The sequence below is a fragment of the Lathamus discolor genome, chromosome Z (assembly GCF_037157495.1).
Source record: "Lathamus discolor isolate bLatDis1 chromosome Z, bLatDis1.hap1, whole genome shotgun sequence".
Taxonomy (NCBI): Eukaryota; Metazoa; Chordata; class Aves; order Psittaciformes; family Psittacidae; genus Lathamus; species Lathamus discolor.
In genome coordinates, this window is record NC_088909.1 from 71,497,082 (window position 1) to 71,514,861 (window position 17,780).

General features: G+C 43.4%; 1 protein-coding gene across 1 annotated transcript; it reads right to left on the reverse strand.

Moving 5' to 3' along the window:
- Positions 1-15,767: 15,767 nt before the first annotated feature.
- FOXB2 (forkhead box B2) lies at positions 15,768-16,793 on the reverse strand. The gene has a single exon (XM_065663074.1). It carries the CDS (start codon positions 16,791-16,793, stop codon positions 15,768-15,770), a length of 1,026 nt encoding a protein of 341 aa, XP_065519146.1.
- Between the last annotated feature and the right edge of the window lie 987 nt (positions 16,794-17,780).

Consider the following 17,780-nt stretch of genomic DNA (forward strand, 5'->3'; position numbering starts at 1 on the left):
TTTCTCTTCTGTATTAGTGACTTCGTAACTCACTTACAAGTCATATTTAAGTCTTGTCACTCTACCCCTCAGTATTTCCAAGGCACTGTCTTTGTACAGCTGTCTCTCTCTCTTCTCATTCGTATTGATTATCACAAGATCATACTCCTATTTTATCTTTCTTTAGTTTCTGCACAACTAACCTCTGCTTAATGAAGTTTGAATTCTCATCTCTATGGTCCTTTCCACTGATATAAAATCTCAAACCCCTCTTTACTTGCTCTTTTCCCATACTGCTCCCATTTGCTTCCACTCTGCCAGTGCTCACAATCACTTGCATTAATCAGATTTTAACATAAAAATTCTTCCTATTCACAAATGTATCTCCTTGTGAAACTCCTACCCACTGTCAGATTGTATCTAAAACTCACTTTGGCTATTTGGTTTATAGATAATTTTTATAATTTTTTCTTTTATATTTTTATAACTATACAGATATATAGATATCCTTCTATTTGTATAAATGGTATGTGATTTGTCTGTTATTATTCCTCTTCTGATCTCTGTAGAAGAGAGAGGCTCTTCTTGTAGAAGCAAGAGGCTCTTCAGATCAAAGCTGTCTCAGGTATCCAGTTAGCATTATTCATCCTATTACTGGGATAATTTTAATGACAAAATAACTATCTAATCACACTATCAGCATTCTACTTTTATGGAAATACAAAAAAACATTATGCTAAGAAGCATTTTCAAAAAGATAAATAAAAATGATTAGGGCATGCACCTTTTTTTGTTTGGTTGTTTATTTGTGTAAGATCTCTAGTTTAAAATAGCTTGTAGAAAAAAAGTCTGTCTCTAATGTTAGTCATAGACAGTTCAGAAAACATACATGCCTAAAGGTGATTGCATGATAGAAAGAAATAAATTCCCCAGGATCAGATTCTCCCTTGCTGACATTCACTGTAGTCTCTTGTATTTGTGCAAGATAAGCATGAGTCGGCATCTAAGTAAAGCTCTGCGTTCACTTCCATTGATGACGATTGGTACTGTACTTTGTCCTGGAATAAATGGCTTTAAAAGGTTATGAATCAACACCCTGAAAATTCTAGATTACCCTCAGTGATCTTGTGCTGACCTGGTTATATTTACAGTGTTTTCATTTCGAAGTCCCTTTCTGTGACTGGATAGAACAGAGATAACTTAAGTCTAAAGGGAGGCTCCACAGCTACAGCTGCACAGGCAAGATTGATTGTATTGGTAGAACCTTTGGAAGTGACAGTTCCTGTATACTTCACTGGTATACTGATACTTTGATGTAGGTGATTTTTCACCTCATAAATAAATAGTACAAAGTTAAATTCATGAATATAGCTGTATAACTGAATCCTAACTTTTCAGTTCTCACTCAAATAGGGCTTCCTGTTTGTCTGCTTAATATGCAGAGGATTATGACTTACCTCTGCACTTCTCTGGTTTTAAAATCTTCTTTTTGATTTCTGTGTAGCTTGACAATACCTGGAGAAGGTTTGGGTTTGCTGTTTGATCAAATTACCTCATGAAATCACATATACTATAAATTACAATTAAGCTATCTCCATATACAATACTTACATTATTTTCATAACAGGATGTTGGGTAGTCTAGTGAAATAGGCTCTTTCAATTACATATTATTTCCCCTTTTACAGTCCTTTTTATGGCTATTAAAGTTTATTTCAAGAGACACAGTCTCTGGGGTTTTTTTTTCTTATTTCTAGTGTGAGGTTAACACTTGTGGATAACGTTTATTTGTGCTGGTAATATAAATTAGATGTGAAGCACTGGAGAGAAAAAATATACGAAAAAATGAGATTTTCTGCTTCCAACTCATTAACTGTCAGTGTGGAGCCTTATTCTGCATAATACTTAAACACATGATAAAAACAGAGTTTTGGTACTGGAATGGTGAGAAGTGGTAGTAGGAACAGGATTATGAGAATTCCAATAATGGGTAAATTTTTGAAGTCTCAAGTTAATGATATTATAAATATGATGCATATCAGACAGCATTTTAAAGGCAAATATTTGAGCTCTGTGGTTATGAAAAATGTCTGAACTTTGGCGGTTCATACTTTCAAAGGGCAAAGAAAAAGCTTGTGGGTTGTGGGGGTTGGTAGAATTTAGGAATTTTGAATGGCTCAAGTTAGCAGTATTTTCCCTTCCCCCAAGTATATTTTATACGTGGGTAAGGCAACAGACAAACCTGAAGGTTTATTCTATATTTATTCTATATATTGTGGTTTGTTGAAAGTGCAAGTTGCTCTGCTTTTGGTTCATGGCAATGATCACCAAGCATAAAGATCCCTGAATCAGTAAGGCATGTATTTTTAAAATTTTTATTCCCATTTTCTTTTAGTGGATACTTTCCATTATGAAACAAAAAAACCTTGCCAGGCTGTTTTATGTCATATTCTACGTTTCTGCAGCACACCTTTGTTCTCTATGCTCATGCACACTCACACTCATAGTTTTCCTTTTTTATGTGGAGCATGAAAGTCTACTCCTTGGGTAGACAGGCACAAAATTCTCACATTACAAAATTCACCAGAATATAATGTGGATAATTCATTTATGGATAATTTGGGGTTAGTTGTTTTGTGAAAGACCAAATTACAGACTTCGCAAGGTAAACCATGCAGAAATTATGTCTCACAGTCCAACAGTTAGGTAGGTGATTCAACAACTCTTTTTTCTCTTTTTTTTAATGCTACACTGAATGAAAGATAATTCATTACAGAACTGTTGCTCCACCACTAGCTTGGTGGAATTTCTCAGCAGAGGTGTTTGCAGATAGGGTCAATCCCTGTTTTCGTGGCTGTCTCTTTGCTGCAGTTGCAAGAGGAGGATTTTGCAAATGTATCTTTACCCATTCAATTCTTATCAGATAGTCTCCACACTGCAAACCAGTCTTCCATAACACTTTCTAAAGGTTTGTTATTTTAACTGCAAGTCTAATGTTCTGGATTGAAGACAAACGCAAAATGCCATGTTCCTGTTTGCTGTTTGTCTTATGTAGCTTACCTGATTAATTGATGTTAAAGCAAGTGTATTGCAAATACTCATCCTTCAAGGCAAGTGAAAAGGGTAGTCTGTAACTTCAGTAGTGCCACTGGGAATATATTTGACCTCACACCTCCAATCCTGACATTGTTTAACCATATCCCACAACTAGTGAATTTCAATTATTTGTTCAGAGGAGACATTCATAATTGCCTGGTGTAAGCCTGCCTTTAGGATGCAAAGCAGAAAACAATGAAAATGCTACACTAGTGAATTAGAACAGCAGCACTTAAATGTATAAATTAAATGGGCCTCTTTTCACAGCTTTCTCTTTCTATTCTGAGAGGCCTCAGCCTGGTGACATCAAAGACAGGATTATGTGAGAAGATAAAAAACTTGATCTAATGTCCATGTTTGAAGTCATGAAAGTCCTCTTCTCTCCAAGCCAAAATAACCCTCCTTATAACACAATGAGCTAGGGTCCAGGTGCAGGGAGGGGGGGAAGGTTTCACTAGGGATATCTCAGAGAAGCCAAAGAGTTGTACATTGAGCCATAATCTTCCCAAATGTGCTAATAGATTGTATGTAGGCTTTGGAAGCTTTGTCCTGTCAATTAATTTGTTAAGTCTTTCTTTTAATTGAGGAAGGCGATTATGCATGTGACTGGATTGGCCTTTAATAAGAGTTTAACCTGTTTCACCTACTTACAGGGAAATCTACGTCACTTTATATGAGGAAGAAACAGGGAATGCTAAAGCACATTGTTATCTAAGCATACACTGTGCTCATATGCTGTTGGCTTCTGTGCATGTTACATTCCATTTCTGATGTATCATGCCGATGACATATCCTGTTAAACAGCCTATGGATTACAAAGGGATTTGGAATGTGAGGCAAAATGGTGAGCTTTTTGTATTTTGAAATGTGTTCCTCTCTGTGAGGGAGTCTTCTTAACATTCAAATATTCTCTTATGTGATGAAATTATCTGCTCTGAGTCGCTAAAAATTGACAGAGACCAATGCAAATTTTCACCTTGTAATGATTTAGAACGTCAGGGCTTCATAAAGAAGACTCTTGTTTTAATGTGAGCATCTGCAAAACAAATGCCCTTAAAAGTTCTTGCTCTTTAAACAGTGAAACTATCATGAGCTTGTACAGTCTCTCAATGAGCCAAAGCAAGTGCTTCTGTCTGACTTAAAATGCATGGCAACTGCTGTAAGTGTTTATAAACATCAGATATTAGTGAGAATGTTTGCCATTTGTATAATCTATGATCCTACTGTATGATCCTCTCTTTGCCCTGCATTTTCAGCCTTTGAGATACAGCAGGAGAGATACAGAAGCACTAGTCTTTCACAACATAACTGTAGTCAATCAGATGCAACAACCAGTGTGAAAAATAGGGTATTAATATACCACATGTCTGATGCTCCCCACAACCTCAATTCCAGCATTGGACAATTTGCAATATTTTTATCACATTCAATTCTACTCCAGCAGCGGGAAAAGATTTCTCTGTGGTCTATTTACAGTAACTTTAAAATAACATGTCTATTATAAGTATTACTGCTGTTTACCTTATGTACTTACTTCCAGACACATAGATATGTTTTTATAAAAGTATTAGAACAAATATCTTTCACTCAATTTGAATTACGATGACAAATTGAATACTATTATTCAACAATCTGGTTTTATACTGGTTTTATATGTATGATCCATGTAGCTACATATTCTGATGGTTATAAAATAGTCTAATTTCTGGCTACTATAGTTGTTCCCACGTACACGTAATTTCTAACTGCCAGTTCCCAAACTCCCTGCCTAGGTATATCCATTACTTAAAAGGTCAATACTCCTTTCATTTACTGAGCTTAAGTCATTAAATGCATCCTGCCCTTTTCATTTGAAAAAGGTTTAGAATTGGATACTCTGTTGAATTAAAAGCTCTATTAGTGCAAGATTCATGGAAGAACCATCAGTAGCATCTTTGTTATATTAGTCCCTGACAGACAAGGTGATTTTGAATGTTTCCTCATGTCACAGGACACACAAATTAGTGCTAATTCTATAGGCAGGTGGCATATTAATTGGATTTCACAGGATACATAAACCATTGGAATGTGCTTTCCAATGTCTTACTACTGTGACATAATACTTATGTCAAGTCAGACTTACAGGTAGATATTTTCTTCCAGTCTAGATTTCAGGCAGCACTGTGATGCTGAAGTGATTGGGTAAGTGCAAAGAAAGATTTTCATTACTTGGTTATGGAGGGAAGGCCCTCATAGAATATTTTCAAGATGTAAAAAGGGGAACAACTTTAATCCTGCAAGAGGCCCTTGAGTCTTCTTTTAGCATTTGCAGCTCTGGGTGGTCCAGCTGAATCCTTTGTGGTCCCCCTAAGCATTTTGATGACAATGCAATTCATGGAAATTCTTAGGATGAGGGCCTGCTAGAATATTTAACAAGCTCTCAGCATCCTTTACTGCTTCTATGAAGCATTTATGCCGCCATCTTCCTAGGGTAGCAGGAGAAATTTTGTAAGCAAAATAACTGAGAATAAAGTTACATAACCAAGAAGAACTGGGTAGTGTCTGTGCTAGAGCTGAAAGCATTTGCCTAATTGGTTAGGAGCAAAACAACAAAAAGCTGACATCCATTCCTCTATCCATACTCAGAGCTGGAAGCTGCCATCTGCCAGAATCAGGACCTCAAGGAACAGTGCCACAGTTCTTCCAAGAAGCCAAAGCTCCATGGCCCTTGGAAAAGGGATAATGTTAATTAGAAACACAAAGCTCAAAGGGATGAGGAAACCTTATTAGGTAGCTTAGCTCAGTAATATAATGAAAATGTTTGACTCAGATAAGGCTCAAAGGAAAAAGGAAATTCAGGCTGTCCCTGAGGCGGTGCTGGGACCCAAAGCTTATTTTTATGAGAGTACCAGTGGATTTTACTGCTTTCTTCTAAGTAAGACAGGTACCAGCAATTACCCCAAAGTTTTATCAACACAGTATGTTGTTTTGTGAGCCTTTAGTTTTTTCCATCTATGCATTTCTGGGAATTGAATTTAAAGGAAACTACCAAAAATGAGACTACCAAAATGAAAGGCTCTTCCCATGAAGAAGACTACCTTGCAAGTGAGAGTCAAACCAGTATTTGTGATTTTTGGATACAGCCTCTGACTCTGCTACTAGCCGCCCAAGTGAAGTTAGGTGTTCTTTCTGTTCTCTGCCTGTAAAATAAGACAGTACTGCCTCTTTTTCTCTTCTGTATCTATCTCCGTTCAACACCTAGAATGGAAAAACACTTTGACCTTGACTGGAGCTCCTGATTACCTGTCATGCAGACTGAGGATAAAAGAGGAAAAAAAAGAAAAAAAAAGAATAATACTTCACTTCTCATATGACTTAAAAGTTAACAAAAAATTAAATGTTATGGATTTTATTTTTTATAATTTTTTTTACCTATTCCTTTGTTATGTTTGTTTTCCTTCACTGCATCATGTGACAGTAAATAATGCCATAATGCTGTGAACTAAACAGAAGGCACATGACAATCCCAAGGCAAGGATTGTTGACACCAGTAAGGGAAAGTTCAGACTGAAAGCGTATATGAAAACCTTCCTGTTGTTCCGAAGAGTCAAAACCCGAGAGTTAAACCTTGATAGCGGTCTTGCAGCTACCCTCTACACCAAAATTTTTCTTCTAGAAAGTTATGCCCTTAGCTGCCTGTAGTGCCCAATCTCTTCCTGCCTTCTCCTGCACAAAGCCCAAAAAAATCCTCACTCCCCACTTCTAGGACTTCCAGAAAACTGTGGGTAGTTACAGGGTGCCTCTGATGGCAGCAAATCACTGCCACTACTGTGGTCCCACTCTTATTAATGGCAAGCTAAACAGGGAGCAGTTCCAGGTGGCAATTTTAATTTTCAGCAAATCAGAGAAATGTGGTTTTGTTCAACAGCTTTCTGATTCCTGGCTGGAATTCCTGGAAGGAAGGTGTGTTTGTAATGCTTCTCAGGCACAACAATGAAAACTAAATCCAATAACAGCAGGCTTAACTTCCCTATAAAAATTATTCTCACTGGAGAAATTGTGGCATGTCAGTAGCTGAAAAAATGGCATAACATCGTAACATCTGCTAAGCTAATATTTCTTCACAATCGGTGCAGAATTGATTGCAAAATATCATATTCCAGGAGAACTTAAGAGGAATTCATTGTCAAACTGGGAGAACATGGGTTATAGGGTAGACACTTTTCAGTCTGGTGCTGTGAAGATGGAGACATGATCAGAAACAAGTAAAACTCATTGTAGTAAATAAAAAGTACTATGCAAGGAAGAAAGTGAGGGTGACAAGAAGAGTACCATATGTATGCTAAAGGTAATAGGAATCTATGAGAACTTTACATTTTTTTCATGGCCTTTATTCACATTTCTGCATATTCGATGAGTTTTCTACTCATTTGTTAGAAAAGGTAGTCCTATGAGTTACTTGTTTCTGGCAAGGCTCCTCAGATGCCTTTGTTAGAAGACCTAAAATGCATAAATTTGTATGTCATGTTACTTATCTTCACATTATTTCAGTGTATAATCAGTGCTGGTGTGAGGTTCTGGTCCTCCTCTACTTACACTGACGATTTGCCAGGCACTCTGATACCAAACTCTTTACTGAAGCTCTGTTCAATATTCAGTCTATTGCACTACTTTCATTTTCACTAAAAATCAGTTACCAGAGAAAAGCAATGTTACCCTGTCATAGCTTGCATTTGATGTATGGAAGTTGCATACACCCTATATTATGCTTATATTTTTAATTATTTGTTTCACAATTTCTTGTCCTTCAAAATAAAATCAGCCTAATAGGCTGATGTTTTTCCCATATATTTTCCCTTCATTTCTGTCTGGAGATTTGCAGATGAAATATGCTAATGACACAGATCCATTTCCAAAGCAGAGAATATATTTAAATATAAAAGCTAGAGCAATATGCATTTTGACAGCAAATTTAAGCCCATGTTTTCAACCTGCTTGTTTGTTTTCAACACTGGAATTTGTGAGCAAATTGGAACATTTGGAGTTTGTTAAAAAAGCTTATAAACAGATTTTTTTTTTTTTTTTTTTTTTTTTTACGTTTTATTAAACATATGAAGTCTCACAATAATTTTCATATATACTAATCTGTTATGGTTCAAATTCACACCAACCACAGGTAAAAGACCACATGGAGATTAAGAAAACTCTAATTTCAAGCCTTACGAGAGGATAAATCCAAATCATACATCCAACATAAACCAACAGATTAATAAAACACAGTTACTACAACCACATTAATAAGTCTTCTTACACTTTTCCTAGCAAATGATCATTTTTCCAGCAGCAGTTCTATGGTGCAAGCAGTACATGAAAATACATTTTTATCTTTTCTTTCTGCACTTTTAACCAGAATTAATCATTGAAACATTGAGTTTCAGTTTATTTAGACCATCATGAAAGGAAGACCTGATCCACGCTGGGAGTTTGTTGTATAACATGCATAGTTAAAAGACTTTTTTTGTGAATTGAAGACTGGCAAATAAAAATTAATAGTCCTTACTAGTTCTTTTACTGGCAAGGCTATTTTTGCTTTGCCTGATGATTTATTCACTGGGTAACACCTGTGTTCAGTCAAAACCCTACCTTTTGACACTAAGGGGCAGTGATTAGTTGTTGAAGAATATCAAGGTTTTTTTATTTTTTCAAATGACTGCTTTAAGATGACTCTCTGGCTTAAAAAGAGAGGCATCCTTGGTCCCTGTGTTTTTTTAAAGGTGCACTAATGTCTATTGTCCAGTGATTATTTTAATAAGTAATATGATAAAAGCAGTCCGTTCAATATGGGCTTATACTTTTCTCCCAGGTCTTCTACCTTAAAGCCAGATTTTTGCATCTGATTGAAAATGAGTATGAGTACCTCTCCCAGTGTAGATTAAGCATCCATGTTAAGTCTAGAGAAATATTACAAGATTATGAGGTGTATTTTGGGCTTCAAATGCATTAAAACTTTTAAAGTTCTGTGATGCTCAGCATTAGATTTGGGGGTTTTCTGCATGTGTCAGAACTTGATTATTTTCTCTTTCAAAAAGCAAACAGTTTGTTTTCACTGGTCCTGTAACCAGAGAAGGAGGTGTGGACAGAAGTGCTACACAGACACCTACGCTGATGCCTAGAGAAGTGTGGATGCCTCAGACATGCATGGCATAGACATGCCCAGACAAGGACACAGATGTCTGGAGTTGCTTCTCCATCTTAGAAGAGACCCAAATCTATACCTATACTCAGTCTACTCTGTTGCTTATGCCAGCATAGTATAAAAAGCTGTCTCTCATTCTGGAGCTTCCTAATTGTTAAAATTTATTTCACCAGAAAATAATCAAATTAATGCAGTCAGTGGTGCACTCTTCTCGGAAAGAAGAACTTGTACATTTCTGGACCATTTGAAGTATTTTTCATATAGAATGTATACAGTTAGCCTTTGGCGGCTGTATTCTTTGTTGCTGCATCTCTGCATGCATCCATGATGTCTACTCTTATAAGGCATACACTGGAATAGCTTTAAAGAACTGCTTTGATTTAAGACACTTGGCTAGGACCATTCCACTCTTACATTATGAACAATTGTCATAGGTCAGCCCAAATGTTCATCTAGCCCAGTGTCTTGTCTCCATCAGAAAGAAAAACAATAGATGCTCCAGAAAGAATAGAATAGGAAAAAGGTGTAATGATACTTTCAGAAATATATTACTAGCACAGCAAATCTGAGCAAAAGGTAGCAACTTTTTACAGATCAACCCTCAATGGATTTATCTTACGTGAGTTTTCCAGCTGTTCTTCAAACCCATGTGCAACTTTTAACACCCTCAGCATCCTGCATCAATTGCAGTATTTAATTATGTGCTGTGTGAAGTATCCCCTCTTTCTGTTTGCTTTGAACCCTTTTGACTCCAGGTTCTGGCATTAAGAGAAAAAATGAGCAAGCATGCCTCAGTCACCTTTTCCAGTCTCTCTCCAGGTCATTTTGTAAACTTGTGTCGTACATCCCTGTATAGCCTTGCTTTCCATGCTGAAGAGTCTTAGACTACTGAATGGCTACTTTTACAGAGGATGTACCTTTGACTATCTAATCTCATTCTCTATGTATTGTACCAGTTTTAATAGATTTGTTTTCAGGTGTTAGGTACTTGCCAAACTTACTGGTGCATTCCAGTTTACTTGGGATTTAAACAGGGAAATCATATTTTCTGCCATGTTCTCTGCTCCTTTCCTAGAAATTTTGCTGTTTTTTTTCCACAGCTAATGACTATTAAGCCAACATTTTCGTAAAGCTATCTACTGTAACTCCGTTAAGAATCCTAATTTCAGTATCTATTGTTATATATATATATATAACAATATATATAGCTTTATATATATATAACCATATATAGTTATGCTGATTCTACATAAAATCAGGATTATTTTCCCCATGCATATCAGTTTGCATATGTCAACAAGGAATTTCATTTTCCATTTTATTGTCCTGTAACTCAGTGTGGATGTCTTTCAGCAGCTCCCAATTTACTAGCTACTCGTTTTTGTCAGTCTGAATGACTCTCCATAACTCACCTTTTACACACCATGATTATGAATTTCTGGGACACCCAACACCAGTTCATGTGGTACTCCGCCATGAAATTTTGCTGCTTGTCCCTATCCTTCTTTCTCTCTCTTCATCATTGTGTGTTTTTCCAGTGGCTGTAGGACAGCACCTAGGCTCTGTGGCATATTTGACACTTCATGAAGCTTACATTTGTTCTTGCTATGTAATAGCATAATTTCAGCAAAAAGCATTAACTCTTCTCCATGTGCCATTTTGCAGTTGATCAGTTTTGGTACATGGATATGAATTTGAATCCTTTTGAGCTGAAATGATCTTGAACTTAGATTTCCTTCAGATGTTCTGAGAAGACTGCTCTAACCATTAAACTTTCCTGCATGCACAGTGCCAGTGACCACACTGTATGAACATTGATTCTTTGGACAAATTAGAACATACTTATATATTTCCAGGATAGAGGTCCATCAGCAGTAAGTTTTCTAAGTTAGTATACAGTTGTCTAAAATTGTACCTGGTTTATCTAACTAAAGCTGGTTAATCTAACCATATGTTCAGCAGAACTCCAAAAGCAGAGGCAGAACTTTATTTTTTGAAACTAGGACTATTGCAGATTTCAAACACTTACAGGGATAACTATATCTTAGAGTAGGCTTTATGGGAAATTATTTAAAATAGTGTCTTACAATAAGAAGGAAAATCTGATCCTACAAGCAGCAGCAGCAGCAAAATTCAAAGCAGATTTGTCAGATCAATTTGTGAATGGAGAGACTTCAGGACTGAATCAATGGAGACCAGAATTTCAATAATAACACTGGTAGGTACACTGTAGCATTCTGAGATCAGAATATATCCATACAGCTGTATAGTCATAGAATCAATGAGGTTGGAAAAGACTTTTAAGATCATCAAGTCCAACCATTACCCCACCACTGCCAAGACCACCCGTAAATCATATCACTAAGAGCCTCATCTACATGGTTTTTGAACACTCAGGAATGGTAATTCCACCACTCCCCTGGGCAGCCTGTTCCAATGCCTGATGACCCCCCCCCCCAGTGAAGAGATTTTTCCTAATATCCAATCTAAACCTTCCTGGCGTAGCTTGAGGCTGTTACTTCTTGTTCTATTGCTTATTTCTTGGAAGAAGAAACTCACACCACCACCACCACCACCACCAACCTTCTTTCACGTAGCTCTAGAGAGAAATAAGGTCCCCCCTGAGTCTGCTTTTCTCCAGACTAAACAACCCCTCAGTCGTTCTTTCAGCCGTTCCTTCAGCCGTTCCTCACAGGACTTACTCTCCAGACCCTTAATCAGCTTTGTTGCCCTTCTCTGGACCTGCTGCAGTTCTTCAATGTCTCTCTTGTAGCCAGGGCCAAGAACTGAATACAGTATTCAAGGTGCAGCCTTACCAGTGCCCATTACAGGGGGATGATCACTGACCTGGCCTGGCTAGCCACCCTTATTGCTGATACAGGCCAGGTGCCATTGGCCTTCTTGGCTGCCTGGGCACAAACTGGCTCGTGTTCAGCTCCGTCAATAAGCATCCGCAGGTCCTTTTCCATTGACCAGCTTTCCAGTCACTCTTCCCCAGGCCCGTAACATTGCATTGTGTTCTTGTGACCCAGCACTTTGCCTTGAACCTCATACAACTGGCCACAGCCCACTGATCCAGCCTGTAAAACATATTAACTTGAGAATTCTTACTACACTGCTTTTCTTTCTTGACTCGCATGCCCTACGGACTCATAATACACAAAGCAATGCCTTGGTTAGGAACAGTTAGGTAGAAATAGGTAGAAATACTGATCACTACATTAGCTAGCCACAGAAGCATATCAGAAGCATACTGGGGTGGGATCAGTGTCTTTTTTGAGACCTCCGTTCTTCTTTCACTAATTTTTACTTCTGTACCTTTGGCAGTCAGATGATATGAAGATTAAGCTTGCTTGTCCTGCTTGCATCTGTATCTTCTGTTTATAACCATCCTGCCTGCACCCCCTCAGTAAAGGCTCAGCTGCCTTTTCTCTGCAGAACAGATATGTGCTTTAATCTGAAGGCAAGCGGTTTCTGCATGAAATGTGCTGGTATAGTCAACAGACAAACTTGCAGTTGGCACAAGACTGTCTTCCTGCTTGATTTATCAAGTGAAAAATCTTACCCTTCACTGGTTTACGCTGGCTTCTCTGCTTGGAGGAAAGGGTACTATTTCGTTTCTCTACATCTTGTACCGTTAGCTGTTTTTTTAAAACAGCATAGGAATTTTTTTAATCTATTTGCTGTTGATGAAAAAAATAGCGTGATGTTGCCAAGGCTGTGTTTGCAGATGGAGTCCTAAAAATAAGGGGGAAATGCATGAAGGAGTTAGGAAATAGTTCTCAATTAGTTAATTTCTCCTTTCCTTCAGGCAGTCTGAATTTGCCAGGTTCTAACCCTCTGCAATTTTCACTGTACGAGCTACGAAACAAAAGCAGCGTCTGTTGGTCATACAACGTGTAGGCAACTGCTTTGGGAGTTACACTAAACCCTCTGGGCGGGTGACCGGCTGCCTAACCCCTTCTCCCCTGAGCTGCCGCTGGTGAAACAAACCTGCTGAGAACCGCCCGTACTCACCCAGCAAACCGCGGTCCCTTCGGTCGTCCCTCCCGGGTGCAGGCCGGCACCTTCTTCCGTCGCGTCACCCTCCTGCCCCACAGCCGGGCTCTGTCGCGACACCTGCCCGGAGAGCCCCTGAGCCGACACCCTGCTTCGGCACCCAGCGCCGGGATTCCCGAGAGGTCCCCTCACATCCCACAGAGCTTTCCCGAGAGGAGGTTCGGAAGGTTATCCGGAGCCTTAAACCTGTCCAGAATCCTCTGAATAATTCCCACGATGGTCACTTCTTCTACTGCTGCGGGTTTCCCACTCTTCTTGCCCCTCAGACCGATGTGAAGGAAAAACTCAGCCTCCCTAAGTTGCCACACCGAGCTGTTATAGGGAACTAGCGCTATTCACGATTTTCTGTGGGACTGCTTTCTTTATAAGCAACTAGATTTTAGCAGCAGAAATATCGGCTTGGCACCCTGCCTAAAAAGCGGAGTGAAGAAAGTGTGAAGCACTTTTTTTTTTTCTTTTTATTTCTTTCTTTATTTTTTTAATAATAATTTCTTTTGGGTATCTGATTACTACTGGTCGGTGTATCTGGCTGCAAAACTTTAGAGGCAATTCCCCCTCCAGACCGATTCCCAAACCGTGATATCGATCGGTGCCTCATTAGAATAACATTATTAGTTGGGGTTTTTTTGTTTTTTTTTTTTCCCAGGCTAAGACTGTTACAATGTTCGAAATTAAGGTGTAACCCCCGTCTAAAGCGAAGAAAACAACTGGAAAAATCAACAATTCCAGTTGAATTTCAAGTGGTCAAACAGATCCCACGAGTGTGCGTGGGGAAAACCTTGGACAGCCGGAACTCGAAACCGGGCAGGTTCACCTTCCCAGGAATATTTTTTCCGTCTGCAGGTCCACCTAAGGACCAGCCTGGCAGAGGGTAACCTTCCCCCTGGGTCTGGGACTGCGACATGGTCCCTGGGAGCACGGCAGGTAAATCCCAGACAGCGGCTGCGAGCCAGCACTCACTGAAACCAGTGCCAGAACTCCAGCTGCCTTCAGTGGGATGGGGATCCTAGCCGGTGCCCGCTTTGCAGATCCGGACGCGGGCACTTCACCCTCGAGCTGCTGGTACCGGCGAGTCAAAGTGTCTCTGCAGCAGGTGATTTACCTGCCGGAGGGTTCTGTTTCCTTTCCTCTCCTTGCCTTGCTGCAAAGAAAACTTTTGGGTACTTTTGTCAGACTGGGGGGAGGGAGGGAGCGTGAACTTACGCTATACGAGCACGCGCTTCTAAACCCGTGTGAAAGGCGAGTATTTTAAACAGCAGCACCAGCAGAAGCAAATGAATAGATGGGCTTTAATGAGCATTGGTGTACAGCAGGGCAGACAGGGTACGGCAGCAATCAGTTACAAATCATCCGGGACTCATCAGCCAGCTCGTCGCTCTCTGACTTCTGATCCCTCTGCTTTACACAGACCTTTTGTCTGTCGGAAGGTTGTTTTCAGTAAAGTGCTTTTCCCGAATACTTGCTTTTAATAGTTTTTCTGTCGGCTTTCCCCCACTCCCCCACCCTTATCCCCAGCAGGTTTTAGTGTTTGCACTCACGTGGAAAAAACGCCAAGCAACACATACAAAACAGCGGTAGCGGTGAGCGGTTAAAGGTGATGTGAAAAGCAGTCTACGAATCGCAGGGTTGGTTTTTGTTTTAATGAGAAACTAAAGAATTCAGACACTCATTCACAGCTTGAGAGGCCAGGTCACACTTCAGTCCCTCCTGAGGTATTTCCCTGCGATGTGAAATATTGGGATGGACTGTAAAAGTGTGAGGAGGAAGGTCAAGTGATCGTCTGTTAAAGGAGCCCTCCGCCGTCAGTGCCGTTTTCATTTAAATTCCCACTAATCAATCTAGCTCTTTAAAGCTTACTCTTAAACAGCGAGCGTTACACGTCCGGAGCCCCCGCAGCTCGCAAGGGTCCAACGTAACCGCTTTGCCCATCTCTTTCGGAGCAAGATCTACAGGACAGCTGGGCAAAGGTTTCCGGTCCCTCGGGGGAGAGGGTGAAGCGGAGTTCTGTGGCGGCTTTGCCCTTCTGATTCCCCCAGCCGCCGGAGAGCTGCAACCCTGCAGTGGGACTGTCCCACTGGGCGCCGTGTTCCGCGGGACCTTCTGGCCGACCTCCCCAGCAACGGGGCTCAGCGGGGAGCCTGGGCTGAGCTGCCGCCCCGTGCCGCAGGCTGTCGGGATGGATGGCTGGGAGACCTCCCCTCCCGGGCCCTTCTTCCAAGCCAGCCACTTTGGCCTCAGCTGTGAATTTTCACATCACCTCCTCTCCGCCACTAGCGATAACTAACGACGACAAAAGCTCTTACCTGCGACCTGGCTCTCAAATAATCTGATTGTACACAATATAAACACAGACACCAGAGGGGTATAGTCATGAGATCGATCGGGTTTCCGTGCAGCAAGCATGCCCCAAATATCGGCATCCTCCCCGCGGGAGCCTCTCTCCCCCTACCCCCCGCCCCTTAGGAGTGCACCAGGACGGAGTGGAGGGAGCCCTTGCCCTCGGGGGTGTTACTCGCGGTTTGTCCTAGCAGCGAAGCGGCAGACGGGGAGGCGGTGGGGCAGATCTGCGAGGCAGCAACCGTCAGAGCGGGGATGGCCGAAGCAGCGGTCATCGCCGGCGCTGGTTTGATGGGTACCGGGACGGCGGGCATGGTCTGAGCCGGCGGGTGGCAGAGAGCCTTTACGGGCACACCGAAGGGTCCGTAGTCTGGAGACACCGGCACGCCGGCCACGGTGTCCATCACCCCCATGTGCGGCCACACAGAGCTCACCACGCTGCTGAGCTGGCCTGGCACCGGGTAGCCCAGATGGTGCATCACCGAGGCCAGCGGCAGCCCGCCGGCCTGCAGCACGCCCTTGTAATCTCTGCCGATGATGTTCTCGATGGCGAAGGGATGCTTGAAGCCGGAGGGCTGGCTGCTCCCGTAGGGCGAGAACTGCGGCAGCCTCCCTACGGATGCGGCGGCAGCCACGGCGGCCTCGGAGCCCACCAGTCCCGGCACCTTGCCCGAGAGAGGCGGTGGCGGCGGCGGCGGGTGCGAGTGGAAGTAGTGCACCATGTGTGGGGCTGGCGCCGGGGTCTTGCCGGGGCCGCCGCCCCCCGCCCCGCCGCCCGCCCCGCCGCCGCCGGGCAGATGATGCTCGGGGCGCAGGACCTTGAAGCGCTTGCGGCGTCGGAGGAAGCTGCCGTTTTCAAACATGTCCCCGCAGTCCGGGTGCAGCGCCCAGAAGCTGCCCTTGCCCGGCTGGTCGGGGCGGCGCGGGATCTTGATGAAGCAGTCGTTGAAGGAGAGGTTGTGGCGGAGGGAGTTCTGCCAGCGCTGCGTGTGCTCCCGATAGTAGGGGAACCGCTCCATGATGAACTTGTAGATGTCGCTCAGGGGCAGCATCTTCTCCGGAGAGTGTTGGATGGCCATGGCCGTCAGGGAGATGTAGGAATAGGGCGGCTTCTGGTCGCTGTACGAGCTCTTCCCCGGCCTGGGCATCGCCGCCCCGCCGCAGCCCTCCCGGGGCCGCACCGTGTCAGGTCGGCACTGCCCTGCCCTGCCGCCGCGCCTCTACATCGTGGGCGCCACCCGCCCGGCCCACTCGAGACGGCGGCGCTGCCCGCCCGCGGGCTCCGCTCACGGCTCCTCCGGGCAGCCTCGCCCAGCGGGAAGCGCTCTCCACGCCGCCCTGCCGCCCGCCGGAGGGGGTCCGTGGAGGCCGGGCGTCAAAGGCGGGTCACGGCCCCCTCTGGTGTCCTCGCTTGCCGCCGGAGGCTGCCGAGTCTCCCGTGCTTCCCCGCTGCCGCCCGGCACGCTCTGCGGGAGCTGCTGCTCCGCACGCACCGAGGGCGCGGGTGCATGGAGTTACCCCGCGCCGCTCTCTGCGGGGACGGGGAGGAAGGAAATAAAGACGCCCCTCTCACCGCCCAGTCCAGTGTCCCCACTTAAAAGTTTGCAGCGCTGGCGAGGACCGGAGCCGGCGGTGAGCGGAGGAGGCGAGCGGGACGGCCGCCGCCGCGGCTGTGACGGGGCTGCGCGCTCGGGCCCGGTTTTGTAATGGTTGCCGAGTGGGGAGACCCCCGCAGCTCCTACTCTCTCGCTATCACATGACAGCGTCGCGGGCACTTGGCGTGTCGTGGAAAAGGAGCGAGGAGCTGCTCCCTGCTCCCCTGTCGCTCACACCTCCTCAGCAGCGCGAGGTGGGGCCGGGGCGGTGAGGAAACGCCATGTGGGAGCGGGATCCGCTTTCAAAACACACGGCAGGGACAGGGACAGCAGCCCCAGCAGGGAAGCTCCCCCTCCTCCCCCCCCCCCCCCAGCGCCCGCATTCACTTTCCTCCTTCTTGTCCCCTCGCTCCCGCTCAGCCCTGCTCCGAGCAGCGAAGGTCTCCCGCGGGCACCCACCGAGGGAGGTGGAAACCGGGCGAAATCTTTCTCCGTCCCAGGCGAGCCGTGCCAAGCGTACCCTGGGAAGCGGGAGTCAGG